We start from the raw sequence: 24,544 nt of genomic DNA, 5'->3' as shown, positions 1-24,544 counted from the left end.
TCACTGCCCCCTAGTGTGTGTGTGGTGTTTCACTTCAGGGATGGGTTAAATGCGGAGATGGAATTTCCCCGGTTGTGGGATCAAAACAGTATAACTTAAACTTAAACTTATATAAACACAAAACCTAAACATAATACCTAACCTAACCCTAAACGTCTAGTCCCTGCTCCCTTGCTGTAATGGCCCTGGGTCCACCCTCCAGACGCATTCTCTGTGCCCCTCCCATCACTCAGCCTGCTGATCTCCTAAATTCCTGCCACTGCTCCTTGAGTCACAAGCCCCACCTCAAATGAGAGCTTGCTGGTATTTCTGTGTGGATCTCCTTTGTTGATTGTAGCTTGGACATAGCTGTAAAAATGTGGTGGACGCGCCTCGCCTTGCTCACCTGTCTGACTGTGCTGTTCGTCCTCACCTGTGAGTATGACACATGAGGGATGGAGGATGTTAAAAGGGCATACGGAGTGACTCAAGTCCTTTACTTGCTGGAGATTGCACCATTGGACCTAGCCCTACAACAACTACAACAACATCAGCAGCATCAGAATTTAGAACACTAGCTATGAATGCTTGAGTAAGACTGTTATATGGATCTGGAGGTAGGAAACACTTGTGACTTTCTTTCTGGTCTATTGCAGTGTTCCATGAGGTTAACAGTGCATCTGTGTCTGATGGAAAGGTGGACAAGAATGCAGCAAGCCCACAAGGTGACCATCTAGCTTTAGAACACGAGTGCTGACCTATATTATCAGTGCACTATGATCGGGGGGGGGGGGGGGGGGGGGGGGGGGGGGGGGGGGGGGGGGGGGGGGGGTGGGAGGGGGGGGGGGGGGGGGGGGGGGGGGGGCTCAATATGCTTTATATGAATAATATGTGGTCATTATTGTGTATATCTAAGGTGGGCTAAGGAGGATTTTCATGCAAGAGAGCGATGCAGCAAGCCTTTTTCAAACGGCCGTGGCAGGAGGGCAGTGAAAACGCAGGATGAGATCAATGGTAAGTTTGTTTACATTCTCCAGCTGATGGTCAGTCAAGAGAATTTGCATGATGAGATGAGTTGCAGACAATTTATTGGTGGTCAATACTGATTTGGCTTTTGTTCCTAATGGAAAGCCTTAATGAAGTGGCTGCAAAACAACAACTGGACTGTTGAAGCTGATAAATATGGTTGTGCATATGGAGCTGTGGTTGTGTAGATGTAAAACTTACTCACCTTATCACAAATGTGGTAATGAAATATTGAATATAATCTAGCAAGGTAATGTGGGATGGACCTATCAAAGCAAATTAACTTAGATGATTCCTCAGTGCCATACAAGAAATAATCAAAAATCCCAGATGTAAACAACTAAGGCAGGAGAATAGAGGCTTAGAGTACAGCATGGGCTCTGCAGGTGCTCCCCCTGACCGCTGTGTTTGGAGCCAGCTGAGGAATGCAGTAGAGGCTAACCACAGCGGTGAGCAGGAGCCACAGGCCAACACGGAGAAACCAGCGCTCAGCCCTCAGCTACTGTCAGCGCAGGGGCTGCATGCAGTCTTCAACTTTTGACTGGGCTATTGTTTCGGGTTTGACTCTAATTTGGTGTAGCCTCGGTAACACTACCCTACTCTAAGATCTCCAGCCTTAAAGTCTGTTTATGACTAATGCAAATGTATGGTCAAATGTATGGTTAAATATATGGCCAAATGTATGGTCAAATGCATGGTTAAATATATGGCCAAATGTATGGTCAAATGCATGGTTAAATATATGGTTAAATATATGGCCAAATATATGGTTAAATATATGGCCAAATGTGTGGTCATATGTGTGCTAGAGCTGCACAACGCTGAGCCTGTATAAATTGGAGAAATTGCAGCAAGCAGACAAACGGAATGCACACACTCAGAATTCCTGAGATCATTCAAAGACTGAAAAATGAGATTAGGTCAAGTGATGACATGATTTTTAGTGAGTTGGAGAGGTCAGAGTTCAGGGTAGGGGCTGGTTATGCCAGAGGTTATCATACAGAATCTGAAAAACAGTTCTTTGCATTAACAAGCCAAGAGTTACCATAATCTGCATAACAGCATAAACAAGTTCACAGTCATGTGCAAAATCTGAAAACCCCAGTCAAGTTACAGGCTTTGCTCATTTTTTCAGTGAAACTTATTTCATTTCTCTGTACTTATGTCAACAAATCGTATAAATTGCGCAGGGGCGTCCAAACTTTTGTATGTGAGTGGAAGTACCAACAAAGCAAGCACATATGTTGTCACTGATAGGAAGCACCACTCTTATGAAGCATCAGAAGTTACTTGAGTGCTAATAGCTTCCCCTTGTGGAGAGTCTTCAGACATGTGTGAGTGAAGGAGCGAATGAGTAACAAGGCCCATGTTCTTTGCATCTAAATAGCAAAACAATTTTACTATAAAAATATTGCCAGAATCTTCATATTGCAGTACTAAAGCTGCACAATCTGCCATACATACTTAACACAATGCTGTTCAACCGTGATGACAGTGCTGTCATGCTGCTCAATGAAATTGTGTATTTGCAGCCAAAAACAGGGTTTGATTTTGCGCAATTCAGCTCTAACTACAAAACCAGTCCTGTTTCTACCATGTCTTGTGTGTATGACTTCTGTAATTGACATTCTATTTTCTTTTTTTCTATTTTTTTGACATGATTTTTTAATGAACAAACTCTCCTCTTCTGCTTTATTCTGATTATTTTTTACTTCCCCTGTTTATAAATTTGATGCTTTCCCTGCAGCTGAGCAGAGACAGAGACTGGCAGCTGACGAAAGGAAGAGAGAATACCATGAGGAGCAGAGAAACGAGTTTGAGAGTTATGCAGAGGAAGAGCATGATGGTAAATATAAATATTTCATAGCAATGGAGGGAGGGGTGGGTCGAATGATGCATGTACACTACCAGTCTAAAGTTTGGATGCACTTTTTATTTTAGTATGATTTTTTAAAAATGCCCCTGACAGTCATGTGGGAGAAGGATCTGAGGGGAGGGCCTCACAAAGTTTTTTTTTTCTTTCTGCATAATTTCATGTGTGTTATTTCATAGATTTAATGTCTTCACTATTAATCTAAAATATGATTAGGCATGTCCAACCAACCATTTGCAAAAGTTCAGGTGCTCGAAAGGCATTTTTTAAATGTGTTTTGTTGATTTTCGAAGTTACAATAAGTACATATCCTCTACTGGTGTCACAAAGTTGGAAGTGTGTAACTGTTTCAACTATCTTTGTATGATGTAGAATTAACATTACTCTTCACTGGAGCCAAAGCTCCCAAACCCTAGCAATCAGATCATTATTCCTCCTCTACCAAACTTTACTGTTGACAATATGCATTCCCCTGGCATCCGCCAAACCTAGATCTGTCCCTCAGACTGCCAGGTTGTGAAGTGTGATTCGTCACTCCAGAGAACACATTTCCACTGCCCCAGAATCCAATTAGGTCATTTCACCATTTAAGGCAGCACTTGCCATTGCACATAGTGATCTTTGGCTTGTGTACAGCTGCTCAGCCATGGAAACACATTTCATGAAGTTCTCAATGCACAGTTATTATGTTGATGTTGCCTCCAGAGGCAGACATTTTGCAAACTTTTCATGAGACTTGATGCAAAGGTACAATCCTTTAACCATGCCATGTTTAAAATCACTGACCTCTTCAGTAAGACCCATTTCACTACCAATGAAATCAAGTATTTGATTTTATACAACTGTTAGCAATGTGTGAGGCCAAAACACCTCAACTCAAGTGCCTAGGAGGGTGTCCACATACTTTTGGTAATTATCCATTGCCTGATTTATCCCATTGTGAACTAATAATTTTTCATCTCTCTTTCAGAGCAAGATGAGAGAACTCGGGAGAAGACAGAGCAGTGGAGAGAGTTCCACTATGATGGCCTTGATCCTTCTTATGAGTACAACCGGCACACCATTTAAACCTGCCAGCAAAGCTTTTGTCCATCAGGGGATAAAAAAAGGTGCTACTGAACAAAAATATATCCCTGACAATTGTGTAGCACACTAATGAGTTAAAATCATCAGCAGCATGCACTCAGAGATTCATTAAACGGGAAATGGCACAAAATCTGTTGGGTCAGAGCTACAGCACCATCTGCTGGACAAAAAGGCAGCCATTGTTTCTGGTGGGGATGCAGGTAGATGAAGAGTTAAAGGTGCTGATAGCATCACCTGCAATGACGCTGTGCTCTTTCAAACCTAAAGCCTTTACTTATGCCAGGCGCAAAATAAATGACCAGCAACTGAACAAGAAATGAATTATACAATTCTTCATGTTCCTACTACAATTACTGCTGCACAAATTGTTCATGTGTTAAACACTTTTGTAACTTTGCAACTAAGCGGAGTGTACAATGTAACAAATCTATCAAAACAATGCTAACAGTAATGCAAGCACATATATATATTTGCATTGCACACAGCTGACAGAATACTACAAACATTGCTTTTCTTTCTGATATACTGGAAAGATTTGAAAAAAATATGCAAAGCGTGATGCATGCTGTGATTCATCTTTTGGGAGGATGTATAATTTTGTAACAATTACAGTATGATATCCTACAGCTCCAATAGATTCAGTATAGATTATACCCAAAATTTACATCTGTATATGGTATTATAAATGGTTAAATATGCTATTAAGACAAATATGCAGCTAGTATATGCATGCCTATGTGCCAACTGCATTTTTTAGTCTAGAACATGTATCAAACGTACGTATTGAACTCAGCGGATTGCATTCTGACAAGGAGCAAGTTATTCTTACTCTTTCTATGTAGAGATTGAATGTAAAGTGGTACATCAATTAAAAAATAGCATATCCAGTTATATAGCCTTTTTTCCCTTTTGAGTGATGAAAACAGTTCAACGCTAGAATGAAATAAATAAGTACTGAATGTGGGAAGCAGGAGCACTAGAGGCCTCTCTCTGTGTTGGGATGTGAATGAAAGAAGCTGCACCTAGCTGCTAAATTCAGAACACTTCTATGAAGACTGTGAGCACACCAGGAGTGATCTGTTTTTCATCTTTCCCAAAGTCATTTTCAGTTCATACAAAGTACTGTAGCAATAGTCACTGTTAGGACCCATGTCATGGGTAACCTGCGGGCAAATCTAATGCTGAAATATACACAAATACACATACATATTTTGGACCAACATTGCCTGCCTTCTAGTCATCTTTTTTTAAAGACATCTATATTTACTTCGACCTGTCAATGCAAAGCCACATTGCGTGTGTGTTACTGGCACACATGGCTGAGCAATCATAGAGGGCAGGTGCTAGTCAGGTCTGCCTGCAGTCCAGACCTATTTCCCATTGCAAATGGTGCACAACGAAGTGCAAAATAAGACCGAAGACTGAAGGCTTGTATGATGAAAGAACGGCAAATAATACCTTTCAAAACCAGATCAATTAATGTCTTCAGTCCTGAAACAATTGTTATTAAAAGGAAAAATTACATGTAAACACACAACTTATTTAGAACGTGTTGCATCAATTTTGGATTAAGAATATGTTTACAATAAACAACAACAAAGTGCATCATCAAATATTATCATGTTTTTGTGCTGTTTTCAATTTAATACAGACGGGACACAATTTACTACTCAGTGCTTTTTGTTTTTATTAGCATTTCACACACTGTCCTGACTGGAACTGGGTTTGTACCACTTATTTTACTCCTCAGGCAATTCTGCTCATCTCTTTCTTCATCTCTAAGTGAAGGATGACGCATCAAGATGCAGTCTAAAATACACCTTGTGGCATATGGAATACGTACTTGTGGTAACAGGTTCCATACAATCCATTAATCTGACATTAAAAGAACTGATTATACAAAGCTGGATCTATGGAATTACTGTCAACCATTTTCAAAGGTCCTCCTGAGAGCATTTATAAATTTCAGTAACATGGAAAAATACAATAGTAACTATTTCAAAGCAAGTCAAAAATAATCCAAAGTACATGAAAAAAATAAAATGGTCCACTCCAGGTAACATTTCATACCAAGAATCTTACATCATCAAACACATCACCAATACCCACGCACAGGGACAAAATCAAACTGCATCTTTCAGCACTACACTATAAGCTCTATGCTACTCAGTGACTTGTTCACAGGTGAAAAACTAAATGATAGTCCAGTGCCTCGTTTTCCAAAATTAATAGCACAAACAACACTGTAAGAGCAAGTATCACTTCAGTCACTCTACAGTCTTTACAGTACAACGCTTTGGTACCTAAGAAGGATGCATGCTCTAGTTATACAGTTTGATATTCATATAGTTTCACTTATAAATAAATGAATTACTGCTGTCATGTAAACATGAAGTTTGACGCCATTTAAACAAATCAACAAATAGTATTTTCTTTTCAGCTTGTGTATTATAATACTGATTCATTACTGGGTTGCAGTTGATGGTGTGACCAATCACAAACCTGTATTACCTTAACATGCAGGCCCAGTACTGGAAAAAACTCAATCTGAACCTTTGCTGCATGTGATCATCTAACATCTCATTTGGTTTTTAGTGGAAAATGCTGCTGTGTTTTTTTGCTCAATCATAATGTAAGAAACTAGAACTAGCTGAAATAAACAGGCCATATAATAATTCTATGTATATACATAATTTATGTACTTTATGGTACTTTTCCTTCATAATTTCAGACTAAAAGCAGCTTTAAATAGTCCATTAACTCCATATTAACGCCATAGTGCATCACATGAACGAGTCACATCAGTCAAAATCACCTCCACAACAGAATACAGGTGTGAGATAAGTCAATAGCAGCTTTCATCAGCAAGAGTCTATCTTCACACCACGTGTTTGAACTCCTCATGTAGGACATGGCACCTTCTGGCACAGTGAAGGGTGAAGACTGTGCTACTGACTGACAGCTGCAAGATCACAGGCTGATCAGGGTGGAGAGAAAACATGACCAATGGAAGAGGAGAGAAGGTGCTGTGGTCTTCAAATGGTCCTCTAAAAAGGTGGCATCACTTGGATCCAGTGATGATGGTGGTGACGGTGGAAGGCCTTGTACATCGCTTCTCCTTTGCTCCCGTGTTCGAGCCTCTCTGGGATGCAACTACATAAAAATAATACAATCTTCAGTCTACATTTTATATAACGTAATAACTACACCATATGATGAAAATGATATATAAAACGATGTTTGATATATATGAACACACAATATTCCATTACTCAAAATGTATTTCACCCAAATCATCTACAAAAAATGAACAGAAGTACAATGCACAGATAACCAGAAGCCACTTTCAAGCCTGAATTTGTTTTTTTGTTCATTTTTATAGACGACAGCATGTTATAAAGTGTCAGAAACCACTTAAACAAGTGTACATAATTATATTAACACTTACATGTTAAACAAATATCACAACCTTTACGCTATATTTTATGTCAATTGGAAAACATAGAAACAGGGGCAGTCATGGGCTGGAAATTAGGGAACCAGCCTTGTGGATCCCCTGAGCTAACAGTACATGACTGAAGTGCCCTTGAGTGAGCCACCTAACCCCCTATTGCTCCCTGTGCGCTGCAGATAGGGCAGCCCACTGCTCTGGGCAAGTGTGCTTGCTGCCCTCTGGTGTGTGTGCTCACTAATGTGTATGTGGTGTTTCACTGCACAGATGGGTCAGGTGCGGAGGTGAAATTTTCCAGTTGAGGGACTAATAAGGGTCAATTAACTTACATACAAAGGAGAAAAACTATGAATATATATTAGCTTACAGTCATTACGGCTGATGGAGGACACATCGACAGACTGGCTCTTGATAGGCATGGGGGTTTGGTTCTGGTTTCTGTGTTGAGTCGAGTCAATACTGCTGCCTAAACTGCTGCCCAGCTGTAGACGCTTCATATGTCGGATCACCGCTGCAGCGTTAAAGGCTTGCTGTGGGAGAGGGAGTTTTGACAGTTATATTCTCACTTCCAAAACTATACTGCAATATCTGTGCTGTAGACTACATATGGCACTGTGTTACAGACTGTAGACGAAATTATACTGGCTTCAGTTTCCTTTTCTTCCTTCTGCCATGTCCAGAATTCATGTACAGAAATCAGTTTGAACCAAAGAGATGTTACTCACTCTCCATTTGGCTTTAGCAAAGTTCTTCTTCATCTGCCGGCTGACAGACTCATGGATATTCTTACGAAGGGCAGTGTCCCCAGCTATCCTAAATTTGTGGAAAAAACTGGTGTGAACTGGTGTGATAATTCTGAAGAGTAAATGTAAAGAAAATCAAACAATCTGTTTTTAAGTCTATTTTTGAAGGTATATTTGTGGAAATATGAAAGTATATTCACGACATGAACCTGCAATAAATAAAAAAAGGAAAATGCTAAGGTAAAAAAAAAAATCTAATGGAAATATATTTTGAAATAAATGAAAGAAAAAATTATTATTATGGAAAACTAAACGAATAAACAAACAAAAACATTTTTTAAAAGATATAAAAATATATGCACATATACATTTATTTCTGTACATATTTTTTTCAAAATTCACACATTTTCACTCCCATAGTGAAGACCACTACTACCAATATTTAATTAAATGAATGAATATAAAGCTATTGGGTCTTACTGCCCTCCAACTGTTACACATGTCTGAACACTGAATTTGATTAAAACTCTGGCAATCCTCAATATTTTGTAATAACTGAAAAATGAATCAGACTGCAAAATTCATTTGTTTGGGTTCCAGTCCATTCCAATTTAATCTTACACCACAGCACATAACCTGTAAAAACCATATTAAACACATCTAGATTGTGTGCCCTTTTTTGCTATAGAAAGCAGTACTAACCATGGATGCTGAAGAGCCTCATCACATGTGAACCTCTTCTCTGGATTCTTCTGCATCAGATTACTGATGAAATCTTTGGCTGTCAGACACCAGCTTACATTCAGTTATACATGGTTACAGGAAAACTCAGGAAAGCAGCCAGGAATTGTTACAAATTAACTTTACAGATGAAAAACACTAGACAGGCACCCTTAAATTCAAACTAATACTTTAAGATTTTTTTTTTTTGGTGGGAAGTAATTTAGGCCCATCAATTATAGAGAAAGATTGAGAAATATTGAATGAGTTAAAATTATGAAATAAGAGTGTTTATTATTCTCTTCTTCCCCCCAACAGAGGTAGTGTAAAATACACGTCCCTGTGTCGCACAAACTGTAGATTAATGGTCTCCAACCCTTTACCTGAAGAGCTACTTTCCTGCAGAATTTAGTTCCATCCTGTATCCAATAAGCTGCCTTGCCACTTACTTAAGTCCAATACATCTGATCCATCCAATCAGGAACTTGGGAAGAGGTTTATTAGCTGGAGCAGGTGCAGCAAATTATGGTTGGAACTAGGCTATGCAGGAAGGTGGCTTTTCAGGAGCCGGGCTGGAGACACTGCTATAGACAGATTTTAGTATTAACAGTGCCATTCACCTGAGTCTGAGATATCATCCCAGTATGGTGAATCAAACTCATAGTCAGCCTTGAGAATTTGCTCAAACAGTTTGGAGTCATTCTCATCATAAAAAGGTGGATAGCCGCATAACCTGAGACAAAGAATGTTCAATTTATTTTTAATCTTTAATTTTGAGAGAATGAGAGTATTTTCTTCTAGAATAAAAATATAAACAGCAATATTTGAAAAAAAGCTACTGTACTAAGAATGGCGACTCACAGTATGTAAGCAATAACACCAATAGACCAACAGTCTACTGCCTTACTGTAGGGCTTCTGCGCCAGAACCTCTGGAGCTAGTGATAAAGGAAAAAGAACATTCCTGAACAAACAAAGAGCCGACTACACAAAACAGTTTGTGAACAACTAAATGAAGAAACTGATCATAGGACAAAATGTCTGGCTGTTGCCTAGTGGTATATTTTAAATTTTTAGATGAAGACAGAAGACATTTGAAGATCCTGAATAATGGAAGGATTGGTAAACTAGAGCTAGGCTTTCACTGACAACCTTACCAACATATCCTGGAGTTCCACAGGCTGTAGACATGATGTCATTTGCAGCTCCTTCCATCTTGGACAGGCCAAAGTCGCTAATCATGATTTTGGACTCATCTTGGTTGAAGTATAACAAATTCTCTGGCTAACAAGAGACAAGAGATCCAGTTTTACTTGAATGCAAAAGAAAAGGAAATGACAGCAGGTGAGGTTTACCTATTTAATACAGCTACCAAGTTTCACAAATTTTGGCCCAATCCCATTTCTTATTTTTACCCCTCTTGCCCCTTGGAATTACACCTTAAATGGGGCAACACTTACATTCCAGCGCTTGAGGGATCAGAGCTGCTGGACTATTTATGGTTGAATGGGAAATTCAGGTATCTAGCTATGAGACAATAGCATACTATTAGCTATTTATTATGCTTGCTATGAAGAAAAAGACCATAACACACAAACATTAAGATAATACAATGATTATCGTAATTTTTAACAGAGAAAATTCTCACGTTTGTGGGTTTCTTTGGTTGCTTATGCAGCCATCTTGCTGGCTTTTCTCTTTTTCGTCATAAGACTCTGTTTGGAATGTGCTTCTGAAAAACCTCCGTTTGGAGGGCAAGTAGCCCTAACAATTCGCCCTCTATCTCAGTAAAAATTAGGACACCCTACCCTAGACATGAATGTGCAAAACAGAGGGCTAAGAGTTAAGTGGTAGGGGCAAAGGGTGAAATTTGCTTTGTTTCAGCGTGTCTCTACTTCTTTTGCAAGGGGAAGGAAGCAGACCATACCTTGAGGTCTCTGTGCACTATACCCAGAGAATGGAGGTAGTTGACTCCATTCAGAACCTGTTTTATCAAATCACTGGCATCTTGCTCTGTGTAAAAGCCTCTCTCCACAATCCGATCAAACAGTTCTCCTCCGGAGACACTGGCGGAAAAACAGAGCGGAATCAGAAAACTCATTTCCTTCCGTCAATTTCCCTCTAATACAAATGCTACATGGCATTATGTAACATTACAAATCACATGATGGATTTGGCCCTGATATATCTGAAACTACTAAGACCGCAACAATCTGTTGTTGGTTCTGTTTGAAGTCTACTGGATATAACATTTGACAAAAATAACGGCAGATGCTATGAGAACAGCTCATTATACCCTTTCATTATAGGCAGGAAGTACTAGCAGAAGTCGCTCGTTTTGTGATGTTTGGTAACTCGTCAGTATGCTGATTGGTTCTGCTGTTGATTTTAGAACACTGCAGCCGACTTACGCTGATGGTAAAAGGGCAGTTTCTGCACAGAAAGAGCCACAAGTAGCCACTCTTATGCTATTACTCACAGCTGCATGATGAGGTACAGGTGGTCCGGGCTCTCATAAATGTCCTCAAGAGCTACAATGTTCTCATGCTTGATCCTGAAGAGAAAAACGACAATCAGACGATGTTATTTATGTCTACCAGTGTAATGTGGCACTGCAAACTGATTTAGATGTACGTGCCTCACATTCCTCATTCCATCTTTCCCTTAAGTAAGGTAAAGGATGTATTAAACTGTATGTATTAAGAATGTATTAAACTACCACTCAGAGGCCGTCATGCAGTCTGTAAATAACTGAACAGTGCCACAGTTTTTGATGTCCTAGCTTTGTGCTACATTACATTGGATTTAAATTTAAACACTGACCATGAAGGTAGCCTCTTTCTGCAGTCACTCTAAAAACCAGACAGCTGACAGAAAGGCAGTCGAATTAACTATTTTGAATGAATGTAATCAAATATAATATTATCCCTCTAACTCTGGTATCACATTAACTATGACAGCGTTGACTCTCTGTATGTGCATTGTGGTGGCCCTGAAGGACGAAATGATATGTAAGCAGCTGATGACCTAGTGCTAGGAGAGGCGAGTTAGCAACTGGAAGGCACAGGTTCAAATCTCAGGACTGACTGGGCATATCTAGTTGTACCCTTAGGCATGGCATTTAACCCCCCACTGCTCCAGGCAGTGCTGTGCTGCTGCCAGACTGGCCATCGTTAGACTGCAAAATGACAAATCTCTCTTGTAGGATCAATAAAGGTTTTAAAGACATAATATAACAAAGAGGTGGGGTAGAACCCCCTACAGTAAAAACAATTTACACCTCTCCACAAAGACGGCTGTGCCAGGATAAAACGGATAACTGCAGCTTTCCTGATATAAAAAAAAATGTGCACAACAGCCACAATAAAAATAGCATTTAAACACAATAAAACACTTCCTATGGATCATGTATACATAATTATTTATAACTGCATTTATAAGGTGTTACATGGCATGCATAATACATCATAATGCCTGGCATAAGCCTGTGTAATTGCTTATAAGCAGTTATAATTGTAGTCCTAACACTTAATAAAGCAAGAAAATATGACTTCACAACGTTGTTTTTTTTATAATGCATTTAAAAAAATCCACTGAGTAGAACACTGAACAAGAACACTCTACTGCACTATAACAGGGTTACCCCCTGGTTTATCACAACAGTTGTTGTCAACTTTGCCAAAATGAAGCAGTTAAAAAAAAAAGGAAAAAAATTATGTATAGTGTAAATTTCATATAGTAATTTACTAACTAGTAAAAGAACAGATATAATTATGCTTTATGGATTCTGGTTTTATTAACTCTTGCCTTATGAAGCATTATGCATGTAATTAACTAACTCTATTGAAATTATAAACTCTATACTTAGACCAGGTATTTTAAGGTACTGTGTGCTATGTATAGCATATATTGCCTTAGAAATGCATTTATAAAGCTTTACTGTGGTACTGGAAAATGGTACTTTTGTAAATATTGACCTGCTTGCTCACATGTGAAGGTGAAAATCCAGGTCACTTCTGATTTGGTAAATCAAACATTTCCATCAAAATATATATTCCTTCAATATTACTGAAAAAAGCGCAAAAACTGATTTAAGCCAGTAACAGATGGAATACCTATGAAGAAAAGCTGCTGAACAAATTAAGAACATTCTCTGGGATGTAGGCGTAGAGGTGTTAACAACTACCCTGAAAAGAAGCGTGCAGCATGCCCTTAGAGGCTTCACCACAAATAGCAAACCTTTGAAAAACCCCAAGAACAGAAAGGTCAGGTCACAGTGAGTGAGTTCAGAGAAGAGTCTGCAAAGTTCTGCTACAAAATCGTATAAACAGTGAAACAGATGGAAATTCTGGAGAAAACGTACTACTTATAAACCAAAGCATCCCTCCTCATTTATAAAGCATGGTGGCGCGCGCACATACAGCTGCCAATGGAAGTAGTTCACTCATCTTCATTGATTATGTGACTGCAGATGGGATAATTCTGAGGTAAACATGATAATATGATAAGGATGATAACTGCTTTGATCCAAGCAAATACTTCAACACTCAGTGAAAAGTACTTCACCTTGCTTCTAATGCAACTGTGGAGTATTTGAGAGCCAGAAAGATGGAATGTTCTTTAGTGGCCAAGACAATCACCTGACCTGAACCCCACTGAGCATGCATCTCACTTACTGAAGACAAGCAAGAACAGAAAATGTGCCCAATTTAGGCCTGGTAGAGCATGATCAGGAGAGACGCCTGAAAATGATGCCTATGGTTAGCAGCTCTCAGTAACTGACTGCAAAAATTTCAAAACACACATCCTAAACATAACAAGATTGTGTTCATTTGTTCAATTACTTACTGGGTCTGGCAAAGTTTGAGTACATGCATAAAGAAAACTGTGATTCCTACATGGTCCATGCAAAATACAAACAGTGAAAAGGCCATCCTTCATTTATTTCATTTCTAGTCAAAATTGACATTAAGTCATTTATTTTTGAGCATCAGAGAAAAAAGAAAAAACATATTTAACAGAATTACACAGAAGCCTCAATGACTCAATATAATTTTTTCAATATTCATTTAAGGTTTCCACCCTCTGACTTTATTACAGCTTCCCTTGTTTTTGGGAGACTGGCCTTCAGTTTTTCAAAGAAAGCTGCAGGAATATTTTTCCTCGCAAGTTCAGTCTTAGAAGTTGGTTGTATCTTCTGCTTCTTGCAATCCAAGTAATCACAAGCACAGTGATACTGAGGTCCGGACTCTGAAGTGGCCAGTCCATTTTTCACACAAGCAGCTTCTTTGTTTTGATTGACAAATTTTCTTCTTTATTGTCAGCTGCACATCTTTCCACACTCATAGTGCTGAGCTGTCTTCTCACAGTAGAAAGATGGACAGTAAAACTTGTGGATTGGTCTACCAGCTCTTGCACAGTTAGAAGCAGCCTTAATTTTTTCTCCACTTCTGAAAACTCCTGTTAGATACTATATACTAATTATCATTATGTTTTTCCACTTCTGTATGCAAGTAAATTATCTTATATCTAATCTTAGTTAACAACTGTTTTGACTGGACAGGGTGGTCTCTGACTATTGCAGTACCATAAATACAAATATCTTCGTGGTAAAGCTGATATACTGTACTTTAACCTCACGTAACAGTTTTAGCTTAAATCCTATTGCTAACTGTGTCACTGTCTGGAAACTCACAGACTGCAATGTATCTAAAACTCAAATACTTGGAGTCCAGTGTCTGAGAGAACCAGGGTCAAGGGGGAAAAATACCTTCCCCACACACACAAATCAGCCTAAATGTGAATATGAATGCACAAAACTGCTCTTAAATAATGTTATAAATGTGAATTTACATATATAATAAAGTGTAAATGAATGTATGAATGTCACTATCGCACTATTAAAACACCTGACACTTCACATTGCTTTGCCTTCTGTTCTTGACATGGCACCATGAACATGCTCACATGTAGATAAAATTGGCTTCTACATTATGCATGAAGCTGCTTTAAATGATGGTGTTTTTATTCAAGAACATTCATCAAAGGACTGTTTTTATCCAATAAAACAAAGAAATTTTTGCTTCATTTATATTTTTTGCTGTTCACATTGAACTACTAGTTAACATTCTGATTGAGCTAAATGTTAGTAGAGTGTTTCCATTTGTGTAGTAAGTTTAACTTTCAGTCAGGGCGAACAACAGGCTTTTTCAGGTCCTATTAATACAGCTGTATGCATTCAGCAAATCATCCTGTCCTGAAAGCTTTTCCAGGCACACTCTTCTTATCAACTTAACCAACAGGCATGACTATGTTTGCCTTCGGCACTGCTGCTGCCCTACACAGTTGTGAGCAGCTGATCCCCAGCTGTCTGCACAGCCCATCATGAGCAGCCTTGCTTTTAGCGCCTGCTCCTCTTTTACCATGACAACCATCATGCCGTGCTTGCACGCATACGTGTGCGGAATAGCGAGGGCTGCAGAGGAGGCTGCATGAGTCATGGCTGAGGGCGGAGAGTGCGTGTGTGGGGGAGAACACCACAGCCTCCCAAACAGCGCAGCGGACTCTTAACAGAAGGCGCAGGTGGGTGTGGGGGACAGGTAGGGGCACTGCAAGAGCAGCTTCAAAAAGCCTGACTCATCTCTCGCTCACAGAAGAGCGGAAGCAACAGTTAGAATGACTTAACTCTGCACTTCAGCGTGTGTCTTATACGCTGGCATTTTGATTTCAATAAGAGGAAACAGACTTAGCAAAAGGGCTCAGTGCCTATTATTGTGATGATTAATCAAGTAAATGGTCCAAACCACAGAAATGCCTATAAATATGTGTTTCCATTAGACTGTTTCTTACTGTGAGAGAGACCAGCAGTGTATTCAATAAGATCCATACTAATGTTCAAAATTCACTTCATATATTAAAATATTTTGCTTAAAAAATTATCACTATAATAACTTGCACACTATACATTTAAATATTATACATAAAAATATTATAAACTATTTGCCAAGAAACATTTTAGCTGTTTTTTTTATTGAATATTTCAAGAATTCTGTGGATATACTGAAAGTTATTAAAGATAATAATATACTGTTTTTATTATACATTCAAACAGTGAATGCATATTGATCCTTGCAGCATATTATATATTCATTACTTCATTATCTATGTTGTACAGCTTTCTTGGTCATTTTAGAATCTTCAGCAGTTCCCCTTGTTCTTTCTGGATGTGTACAACACTTCTTAATTCTTATTTACAGCTTCCTAGTGTCCAATTAATCATATAAATCTTTTCTAGTGCCCTACTTATCACATTCTACACTTTAGAACTTTTGATATTTTTATATGTGTGTATTTCACAGTATGTGCATGAACATTGCATTTAGAGGAGGAAACCTCTCTGAACGCTTTGATAAAGTGAGCACTGTTAATATGAAACACCTTTGTCCCTGCTGAAGCTATTTCCCCTGCTGTTTTAGATAGAGGATGTTGGGCAATACTTACTTCCTGAGTACAGCAATTTCATTTTCAATGCTGCTCTCCTTCCCTCTCAGAGCTTTCTTAGGGATGCATTTCACCGCATACATCTTCCCTGTGGTCTTCTCTCGAGCGAGAACCACTTCTGAGAATGCTCCCCTAAAAAAGAAGTGGAGAATGAAATCACTTAAAGGAAAGAGCTTAAAAAGGCATGAGCTCAGTAAGGGGAACACATTAATGTGAAAAGAGCTGCTGGCTCTAGTGACCCTACGTGCACATTCCAGTGTATTTCCATTCAACACTATTCCAAGTTAACAGACACACAGCTCTGAATAGGCTCTTCAAGAACGTCCTATTCTATATACTGAGTGTAATCAGTTGCCCGTAGCAGGTTCTTAAATCAACTGCAGTTTGCAGTCTCTAGCTAAGCCTTTAGTGGTCAAATCCCCAATAATCCCTCACACCACACACACACACAGACACACAGCTACCAGCACAAGGTCATAGGAGTTCAGGTCAAACCCACCAATTGGCCATTCCTTGGTTCACTCAGTCTGTCTACATCATGAAGTTTAAAGAGTCAAATTACTTCTTTTTTTTTTTACACTGAAACATTTTAATTAAGCTAAAGGTGGGTGATATATATTATATTGTTATTGGGATTAGTTTTATTATCGTGACACTGACATACCGATATTTTTTGAGCGTTTTGTCAATATTGTCAGTCTAACAGCATTACAGTGAGAGCATAACTAATGTTGTTTAATTAGATTGTGAACTACAGTACGAGAAATGTTGAATAGAAATAATTGTACCCAGAGTTTTTCACAGTAATTTTTAAATGTGGTTCCACTAGTGCATTGTATCTGTGTGTCAAAATAGTATGATGTGTATTATGTATCATAAGAATGTCTTTAAACATTGTGATATAGTATCTCTGCCATATCTCCCACCCTTGATTAAAGCTGTATGTGGGCTAAACTTTTTGAAAAGTAGGTATTAATAAGTAATATCTTAGAAACACAAGGGGATCCCTTAGTTTGAATTACGCAGTGTTTATTTTCTTCAGTCATACTGATGGAATATATTCCGATGGAAATGTTTACATTTTACATTTACGGTATCTGGCTGACGCACTTATCCAGAGCGACTTACAATTTTATCATTTTTACATAGGTAGGCCAAGGTGGTGTTAGGAGTCTTGCCCAAAGACTCTTATTGGTATAGTGTAGGGTGTTTGCCCAGGTGGAGATTGAACCCCAGTCTACAGTGTAGAAGGCAGAGGTGTTAACCACTACACCAACCAACCACCATGTTGATGACATAACATCTAAAGCAAACTGTATTTTCATCTTCACAGGTGAGTAAGCAAGTCAGCATTTACAAAACAGATTGGACTGTATTTGCTGCTATTTGTTGTACATAATTTCTGATATCAAAAAAGCTGAAATTGCACTGTTTATCTTGGCACAGCCCTTCTTTGTGGAGATGTGTGGAGATGTCCTCTTTCACCCATCATTGCTCGTTAGCAGCACAACACAGCGTCCCAACGTTTCACACACAGAGTGCCAACAGTGTCTTTGTCTTTAAACTGGTAACAAAGTTACAGGAAAAATATTTGACCCCTGAAATAAATCTAGGTTTAGTACATACTGAGGCTTACAATTCAGCAACTACAGACTGCAATACAAACTGGCTCAGTTATTCTTGGGTTATAGAGTGTGTAGTTAAACTTGTGATTCGTCTTTGGGTTCTGGACATTTAAGAGGTTCAGTTCATATTAGTACAGTAGTCAAGTGAAATGGCTTATAGGAGTCCTGCAGAAAGAGGCCACACCAGCCACAGTGGATTCACCCCAGCATTCTCTTCTCTGAAGTGTCCAGAAATCAGAAAATGTTTACAATGCTGCTGGGAAGCTCACTCATAGTGTTCAACTGAAAACATCTTTAAGAACCCATACTGTTTTGATACTTGTATCCAGTCATCGGGTACCATCACAATACATTAGCCAACTTCTGCTTTCACCAGCACAGCAACAAGAACAGCAGAAGCTGTCACTGTAACAACAACAATACAAACATATCACACACAAACAGTAGTAAAATAATCAGATCTATATAATATAAAACTAATCAGATTCATGCAACAGAAAGCTAATCAGATCTATGCTGGGAATAATCAAAATTGGAAACAAATCACAAAGCTGAAAGAAAATAGGATAAACATCACAATTTGCATGGGATAAATTCTGACCCATTTTAATACCGACAGCATATTTGCATCAGCAACAACTAATCCTGAGGGTAATATATTTGGCTGGTGTCTCACTTCAAAGGTTCTTCTCTGACATCAAATAGGCTTTATGAAGAAAGTATGGAGTAAGCAACGATTATTCATGGATTAATGATATTAGAGCCCATTACACATGCTTGATTTAATCTCTCCCTGATGGATTTTGAGAGAACATAAGGAGGTTAATAGAAATTGCCCTTTGTAAGCCGAGGAGACGCAGTCAAACAGCTCAGAGGGGAATCGTGCAAGCAACAAACATTCTGGGCTGGTTTTCCGGGTGTTAGTTCAGCCTTGTCTTCAGCAGAACTACACTGTCAGTAGGGATTCAGCATTATCAGTCCTTCATTTCCTAGGACTAGATCTAATCTGGCCTGCCTTGGGCCTCAGGTGCCAACTGAATGCATGCATTACAGGAGCAACCCAAAGGAAACCTTAAAAAAACTATTTACACTTCACTGCTCTATTGGTAAGCACAACAGGAGTTTCCCTTTGTCTGCATCAGGTAAAAATAACACTTTTGTTTTGGGTTGCAGTGAGAAGGAAGCCAAAGCCAAACCACAGGAAGTTTCCACTCGGTGGAACTCCAGTGCCTCTGCTAGAGACATGCATCACTACATGATATGGTGATTAGAGCACCGACAACCTACAAGCAGCACTGTTACAGAAGCAGCCAGACCAGCTTACTGAAAAATATCTATCTATTAAGACTGTATAGGTGTACAGTGTTAAGGGTCATTATAAAAAGGATCACTACAATCATTTTAGTCGAGGTACAAACAATGTAAATGTACCCTAAAAGGCACAGCAATGTCTTGAATGTCCAATTGTGCACCTTGAAAGAGTTTTAAAGAAAGACTACACTCACTTTCCCAGAGCAAATGATCATATTCCCTTTCAGAACTTAACTTTTTTTAGACAGAAATACAATAAAAAGCCTGCAGTAAAGACAGAGCCACTTTACCCTCTAAAAATATACTTTCAATAGAATATGGTCCGTAATTATGCTCCCTAACTGAAGGTACTAAAGACATATCCTGTGGTAGCATTTATACCCTAAAAGGAACACATTTTTTTTTCTGAGAGTGAACCAATGGTCTCTGATCATACACAAACAGGGATGGATGACAACATTGAAATCACATCAGCAGAACTTTGCATAAATACATCAGTATCAAGAGATGTTTAGATTTAACTAATATTTCAACTCATATTAGTATTTGCTGTATTGCAGAAGAGCAAAACATCTAAGCGACACCAGGCTACTATGCCAAAACATCTGCATGTTATTCATTTCAAAGCATTTGTAACTGTACAGAAATAAATGCTACAATCCTTTGTAATGCTAAGTTGTATGGATTTAGTCCTAATTTCTCCTTTATATCAATGTTTGTGTATTGCTTTTGAGAGATTTGTACATAAAAAATATCAGTGACGGTCCAGAATTTCCAGGACTTTTAACTTTTTTTTGCCACACAAACCACTTTTCAAAGTTTATTTTATTTATGACAAATAACATGATGTTTACTGTGCTACTATGAAGCTAAAACACTGGCTCTGAGGCAACCCACTGAAACCTGAACAACTTAAAGATGAGCAATTAAACCACAGTGGTTTAATGCATTTACTGCACACTATGGTACAAACACAATCTTCTGCTGTCACCACCAACAACAAATACAGTAAACATGGTGACTGAGAAACCGCAATAAAAGCATACCACACACACTGTATGCACATGAGTGCAGGTGCACGCCAACTCGCCTGCACTTTATCCTAGGTATAACGAGGATTATGAGTGTCTTGACCTAAAATGGTTGCTGGATTAAATCATGCGTTCTGATATGCATCCAGAGAAACATAATGCAGAGTTATGGGGCAGTGCAGGACAGCACTGTGTGTGTGTGCATGTGTGTGTGTGTGTGTGTGTGTGTGCGCATGTGGGACAGTGCAGATTGAGAACGGGTTTCTGTTGAGTCACCACTGGAGGGAATGACTGGGCTGTTTTTGACAGGACACGAGGAAAATGATGACATGCTGCCCGTGCCTCATATGTGGTGTTTTACCTTGTAGAGGAAAATCAGATGTAGTTTGAGTGTGAAAATCACATAAAAATTCACTTTTATTTCAGTGCCGGTTGGCTTGAACAATGTTGTGGTTTGAGTGTAAAGATAAAAATACACTTTCACTGTAATGTACTGCCTGACCAGATTTCAATATAAACATGTAAGTTTGTGTGTTGTTACATGATGCTAACTGGTCTACCAGTATGCTGAATAATCAGAATGAACTGTCTTGTGTAAGACGCATTAACGGGTTCTTATATAAGAGATGGGAAATCCTCCGGACATAATCCAGGTAGAACCTGTTCCAGATTTCCATTTGCTTTTTGTTTAATTCAGCACACAATTTTCACATCACACAGACTGAACTACTGACTTCTGAAACAAATGCTTATTTTAAAAGTCTTCTGAGGCTCTAAAAGGAGCTTTATAAACACAGATTGAGTTCAGGGAGATCTTCTTGAAGATGATATAATCGGAGTCTTTCCTTAGCTCAAACTAAAGCCTCTCACCCATCAATATTTTTCTAATGCACAGTGGAAGCGCCAGTGTTGGGGGTACTTTCTGTGTATGTGCAGGTAGTTGTGGTGGGGTAAATGCTGATCCACGGGTTACTTACGGACAATCTGCCAGACTGCAGGCTGTGAGAGCAAAGCAGTACTGACTGTACTGCCTTCTGCTGCTGTAACTGCAGAGCTTTTCCTTAAAGATTGATTCTAGATTATTAGACCGTGTTAGCACAGTAGATTCATAACTAATTTATGGCCAGTAGAACTGATAGAGGATGCAAACCGAGAGGAAACCCTCCAATTGTATTGCAAATGTATTTAAAAAAAAAAAATAGTGAACCAGTTCAGACTATTACACTACATTAGGTCTCATATTTTTTATTTTGCAATCCTCAGGACGTTCTGAGTGAACTGAAATGGAAGTGAGCTCGACTTCTATGTTAGGTTTTTGCACAAGGCTATTGTATCTGCAGGTCTGGCAGGTGCACCTCCATCTCTTCCTCTCGACAGTCTGCACAGATGTGTCTGAAGAATGAGGCCAGCGCATGTTAACTGCCCTTTGCTGGAAACTCAGCAAAATATCTGGACAGAATGTCACTCTGTAGGGCTGCACAAATGGGCAAAATTCATAATCAAGATTATACTGGTCAATAGTGAGATCAAGATTCTTTACCACAATTACTCATTACTCATTAAACACTCATACGTGACACGGGTTACTCATTTGGAGTAATCCTTGTAGTTTAACTTCTATTAAACTGAAAAACAACCAAAAAACTGAAGAAAAGTGGTGTGATGGATGTATAACAAAAAGCCAAAACTAGAGGATCGTTGCAAAATAGAATGCAGCACAATATTATTTTAGCATTTTTATCTCGATTAGCTTATTTTTATAACTGTTGGAAGCCAAAATTGTAACTGAAAATAAAATGTATTAAATCGCCTCACCTATTACTTTATAGATGTTAATTCATCATCCAAAAACAACACAAACTTCATCTTTTAACCTTAAGGTACACTTTGACAAAAGCGTCCTCTCTAACTCGGTGATTTAAAAAGACACAGAAACGTGACCGAGAAACACTAATTGGTTGAGGATCTGAGGAAATTACAGTAAGAACCTTTCATAATGCACTTACTGACTACATTGATTCTTATCCTGATCTCTTCCACTTAAAATGGGTGGAGATGAAAACAAACCATTAAACCATTAAAGCCGGAGGAAAAAAGAGCTAACAGTCAGTGACTGACTTTCCTAAGCTATATTTAGTGCTTACACAAGTTAGTAGACAAGATAATTAGAGTTTTAATGTCTCTAACAGTGAAACACGTGAATGATCAGACTAGTCCTACATAGATGCTGACAATAACAGAATTCAATGAGTTCAGTTATTCAGCGGGTTTGTAAGCATATGAACACACAATTAGAGATAGAAGAAGTCCCTTTAAGCGAGTGTTTCTCACATTCCTCCTCCAGTTCTCTAAATTCAGAGCTCTGAATACATAAACCAGCCACTGCCATCAATACAGCTCTGAAAGGTTGGTTCTGCGCTCTTCTCGGTCTGTTATGGGGAAGAACAGGTGTCTGTGAAAGGCGAGAGTCCTGAAGGGGAATTCAATAAATACGATGAAATTAAATACAGCTTAACACGTTACTAATTCGGGCTTTAAACCACTGCCAAACCGACTAAGGGAAGGCTAGCAGCCAGCAGTGCTCTCCGTACTTGTGGGACTTGTGTAGTTTGCGGCCCATGGCGAGCTGACATTCCTCAAGTGTGCAGAAGCCGAGCTTCTCTGCTCTCTCGGTTCCGCTTCTCTGAGGTAAAAGTATGAAGGTTTATAATAACCCACACCTTCAGAGTCCAACGTGGAAACATATGAATCTAATCAGTGAACGGCGTCCTGCTAAAGTTTCAAAGCCAGGCTAAAGTTGGTTTACTGTTCGACAGGCTTCTTGTTCGAATTTTTCCGTTCCACCTTAAACAGTGCAGCAGTTAGGTTCTGGAACCTGACGCTGTGCGTCTGCCTGCAATATACCTGCTGCACCATTTAAGGTGGAACGGAAAAATTCGAAAAAGAAGCTGAGTTTTGGTCATGATACACCTGGTACTGTTTTTTTTCTTTTTACAGGTAAAAGAACTGATTCACACGCCTTTATGTATGTGCTTAGAAACGCTACTCACGTTCCCAGGATCTCCTTAAGGTCAAAAATCTTCTTGATGTCATCGACTTGCTTTTTCCAAGATCCATTCACGGACTCTTCGTTTCCCCTGGCCATGTTGGCGCAGGGCTAACACTCCGTAAGTAGAACAAAAAAAGAGAGAGCTGCCCCCGTTCTGTGACCCAGGGTGCGGCGGCAGCACGAACACAATCAAACCGTTAAACTCGGCAGACAGAAGGTTGTGGAGATTCTCAGTCGAGCTCGGAGCTCCCGCTGCTGCTGTGCTCACTCCGCTAACTTACAGACGCCACCATAGAGATGCTTTACGTAGCGGGCTAGCCGAAAATGTGACTAATCCAATCGAGTGATGCAGATACCGCCTCGCCGAGTCACCCCTGCTGAGGGAAGGCAGTCCAACCCAACAGGCATAGAAACTCTCCTGTATGTCTGAGTCATTTTAGTCTTAACTCTCGGTGGACTGGCTGAGCTCTGGGCACCAGTGAACCAGTGCTGAGGCGACGGTCTCGCTGTAGAACTAGTAGCCCGACTGACAGCCCGCAGAGCAGAGTGAGCCGGTGTGCTGCCGCACAGACGGCCGAGGCGAGCTGACCGAGAGAACTGAGTCATTACAGAGAGCGGCAGGTGCAGCTGTTACTCTGAAGCAGTCGTGTTCACTAAAACACCGAACAACCATTTGAATCACAAATCTAAGTGTAAAATACGGCAACACTTTATTTGGATGGTGCACTGTAGACGCTATGCAGATGCTCAGTCTGTCTTTAAGTAACACTCAGTATCATTAAATGATACTTTTTTAATCCAACCTCCGCATTTAACCCATCCCTGAAGTGAAACACCACAAACACACACACTAGGGGGCAGTGAGCACACATGCCCGGAGCGGTGGGCAGCCCTATGCACGGCGCCCGGGGAGCAGTTGGGGGGTTAGGTGTCTTGCTCAAGGACACCTCAGTCATGGACTGTCGTCACTGGGGATCGAACCGGTAACCTTCTGGTCACAGGGCCAGTTCCTTAACCTCCAGCCCACGATTGCCCAAAATGCTAAATGCTTCATCCTGCACCCCTCTCATCCCCCAAAAATCAAAAGTATGAACCCATCACTGATTTTCTAGGAACTGCTGCAGAACGTGAAGTTGAGTATGAGATTCTGT

General features: G+C 39.5%; 2 protein-coding genes across 3 annotated transcripts; one reads left to right on the top strand and one right to left on the bottom strand.

Annotated features, from left to right (window-relative positions):
* The first annotated feature begins 283 nt into the window (after positions 1 to 283).
* ucmab (upper zone of growth plate and cartilage matrix associated b) lies at positions 284 to 4,415 on the top strand. The gene is given in 6 exon segments (XM_037543091.1): positions 284 to 414; positions 636 to 704; positions 896 to 951; positions 954 to 993; positions 2,753 to 2,851; positions 3,849 to 4,415. Coding segments are annotated over 6 exon segments (420 nt in total). The 5' UTR covers positions 284 to 356; the 3' UTR covers positions 3,947 to 4,415.
* Positions 4,416 to 5,626: 1,211 nt separating this feature from the next.
* camk1db (calcium/calmodulin-dependent protein kinase 1Db) lies at positions 5,627 to 24,017 on the bottom strand. 2 transcript variants are annotated; one of them, XM_017706667.2, is made up of 11 exons: positions 23,395 to 24,017; positions 16,378 to 16,509; positions 11,357 to 11,431; positions 10,805 to 10,943; positions 10,035 to 10,161; positions 9,740 to 9,815; positions 9,499 to 9,611; positions 8,861 to 8,939; positions 8,141 to 8,228; positions 7,783 to 7,945; positions 5,627 to 7,117 (listed from the first exon to the last, which is right to left on the bottom strand). In XM_017706667.2, the coding sequence occupies exons 1-11, from the start codon at positions 23,487 to 23,489 to the stop codon at positions 7,026 to 7,028; spliced, it is 1,179 nt and encodes a 392-aa protein (XP_017562156.1). In that variant the 5' UTR covers positions 23,490 to 24,017; the 3' UTR covers positions 5,627 to 7,025. The 2 variants fall into 2 exon arrangements, with proteins under 2 accessions (XP_017562156.1, XP_017562158.1); XM_017706669.2 differs by lacking the exon at positions 23,395 to 24,017 and adding an exon at positions 16,622 to 16,725.
* Positions 24,018 to 24,544: the final 527 nt, after the last annotated feature.

This window comes from Pygocentrus nattereri, chromosome 11, assembly GCF_015220715.1.
Source record: "Pygocentrus nattereri isolate fPygNat1 chromosome 11, fPygNat1.pri, whole genome shotgun sequence".
Classification (NCBI taxonomy): domain Eukaryota; kingdom Metazoa; phylum Chordata; class Actinopteri; order Characiformes; family Serrasalmidae; genus Pygocentrus; species Pygocentrus nattereri.
The sequence above is the reverse complement of the archived record's forward strand: the minus strand, read 5'-3'. Positions and strand labels throughout refer to the sequence as shown.

What these genes read in the sequence shown, in the direction of transcription:
- camk1db (XM_017706667.2), bottom strand. Translation starts at nt 23,489, where the DNA reads ATGGCCAGGGGAAACGAAGAGTCCGTGAATGGATCTTGGAAAAAGCAA. An exon ending in GAAATTGCTGTACTCAGGAA is followed by an intron (nt 11,432 to 16,377) that starts GTAAGTATTGCC and finishes TTTTCTCTTCAG; the next exon opens with GATCAAGCATGAGAACATTG. An exon ending in GGATGATATCTCAGACTCAG is followed by an intron (nt 8,940 to 9,498) that starts GTGAATGGCACT and finishes GGTGTCTGACAG; the next exon opens with CCAAAGATTTCATCAGTAAT.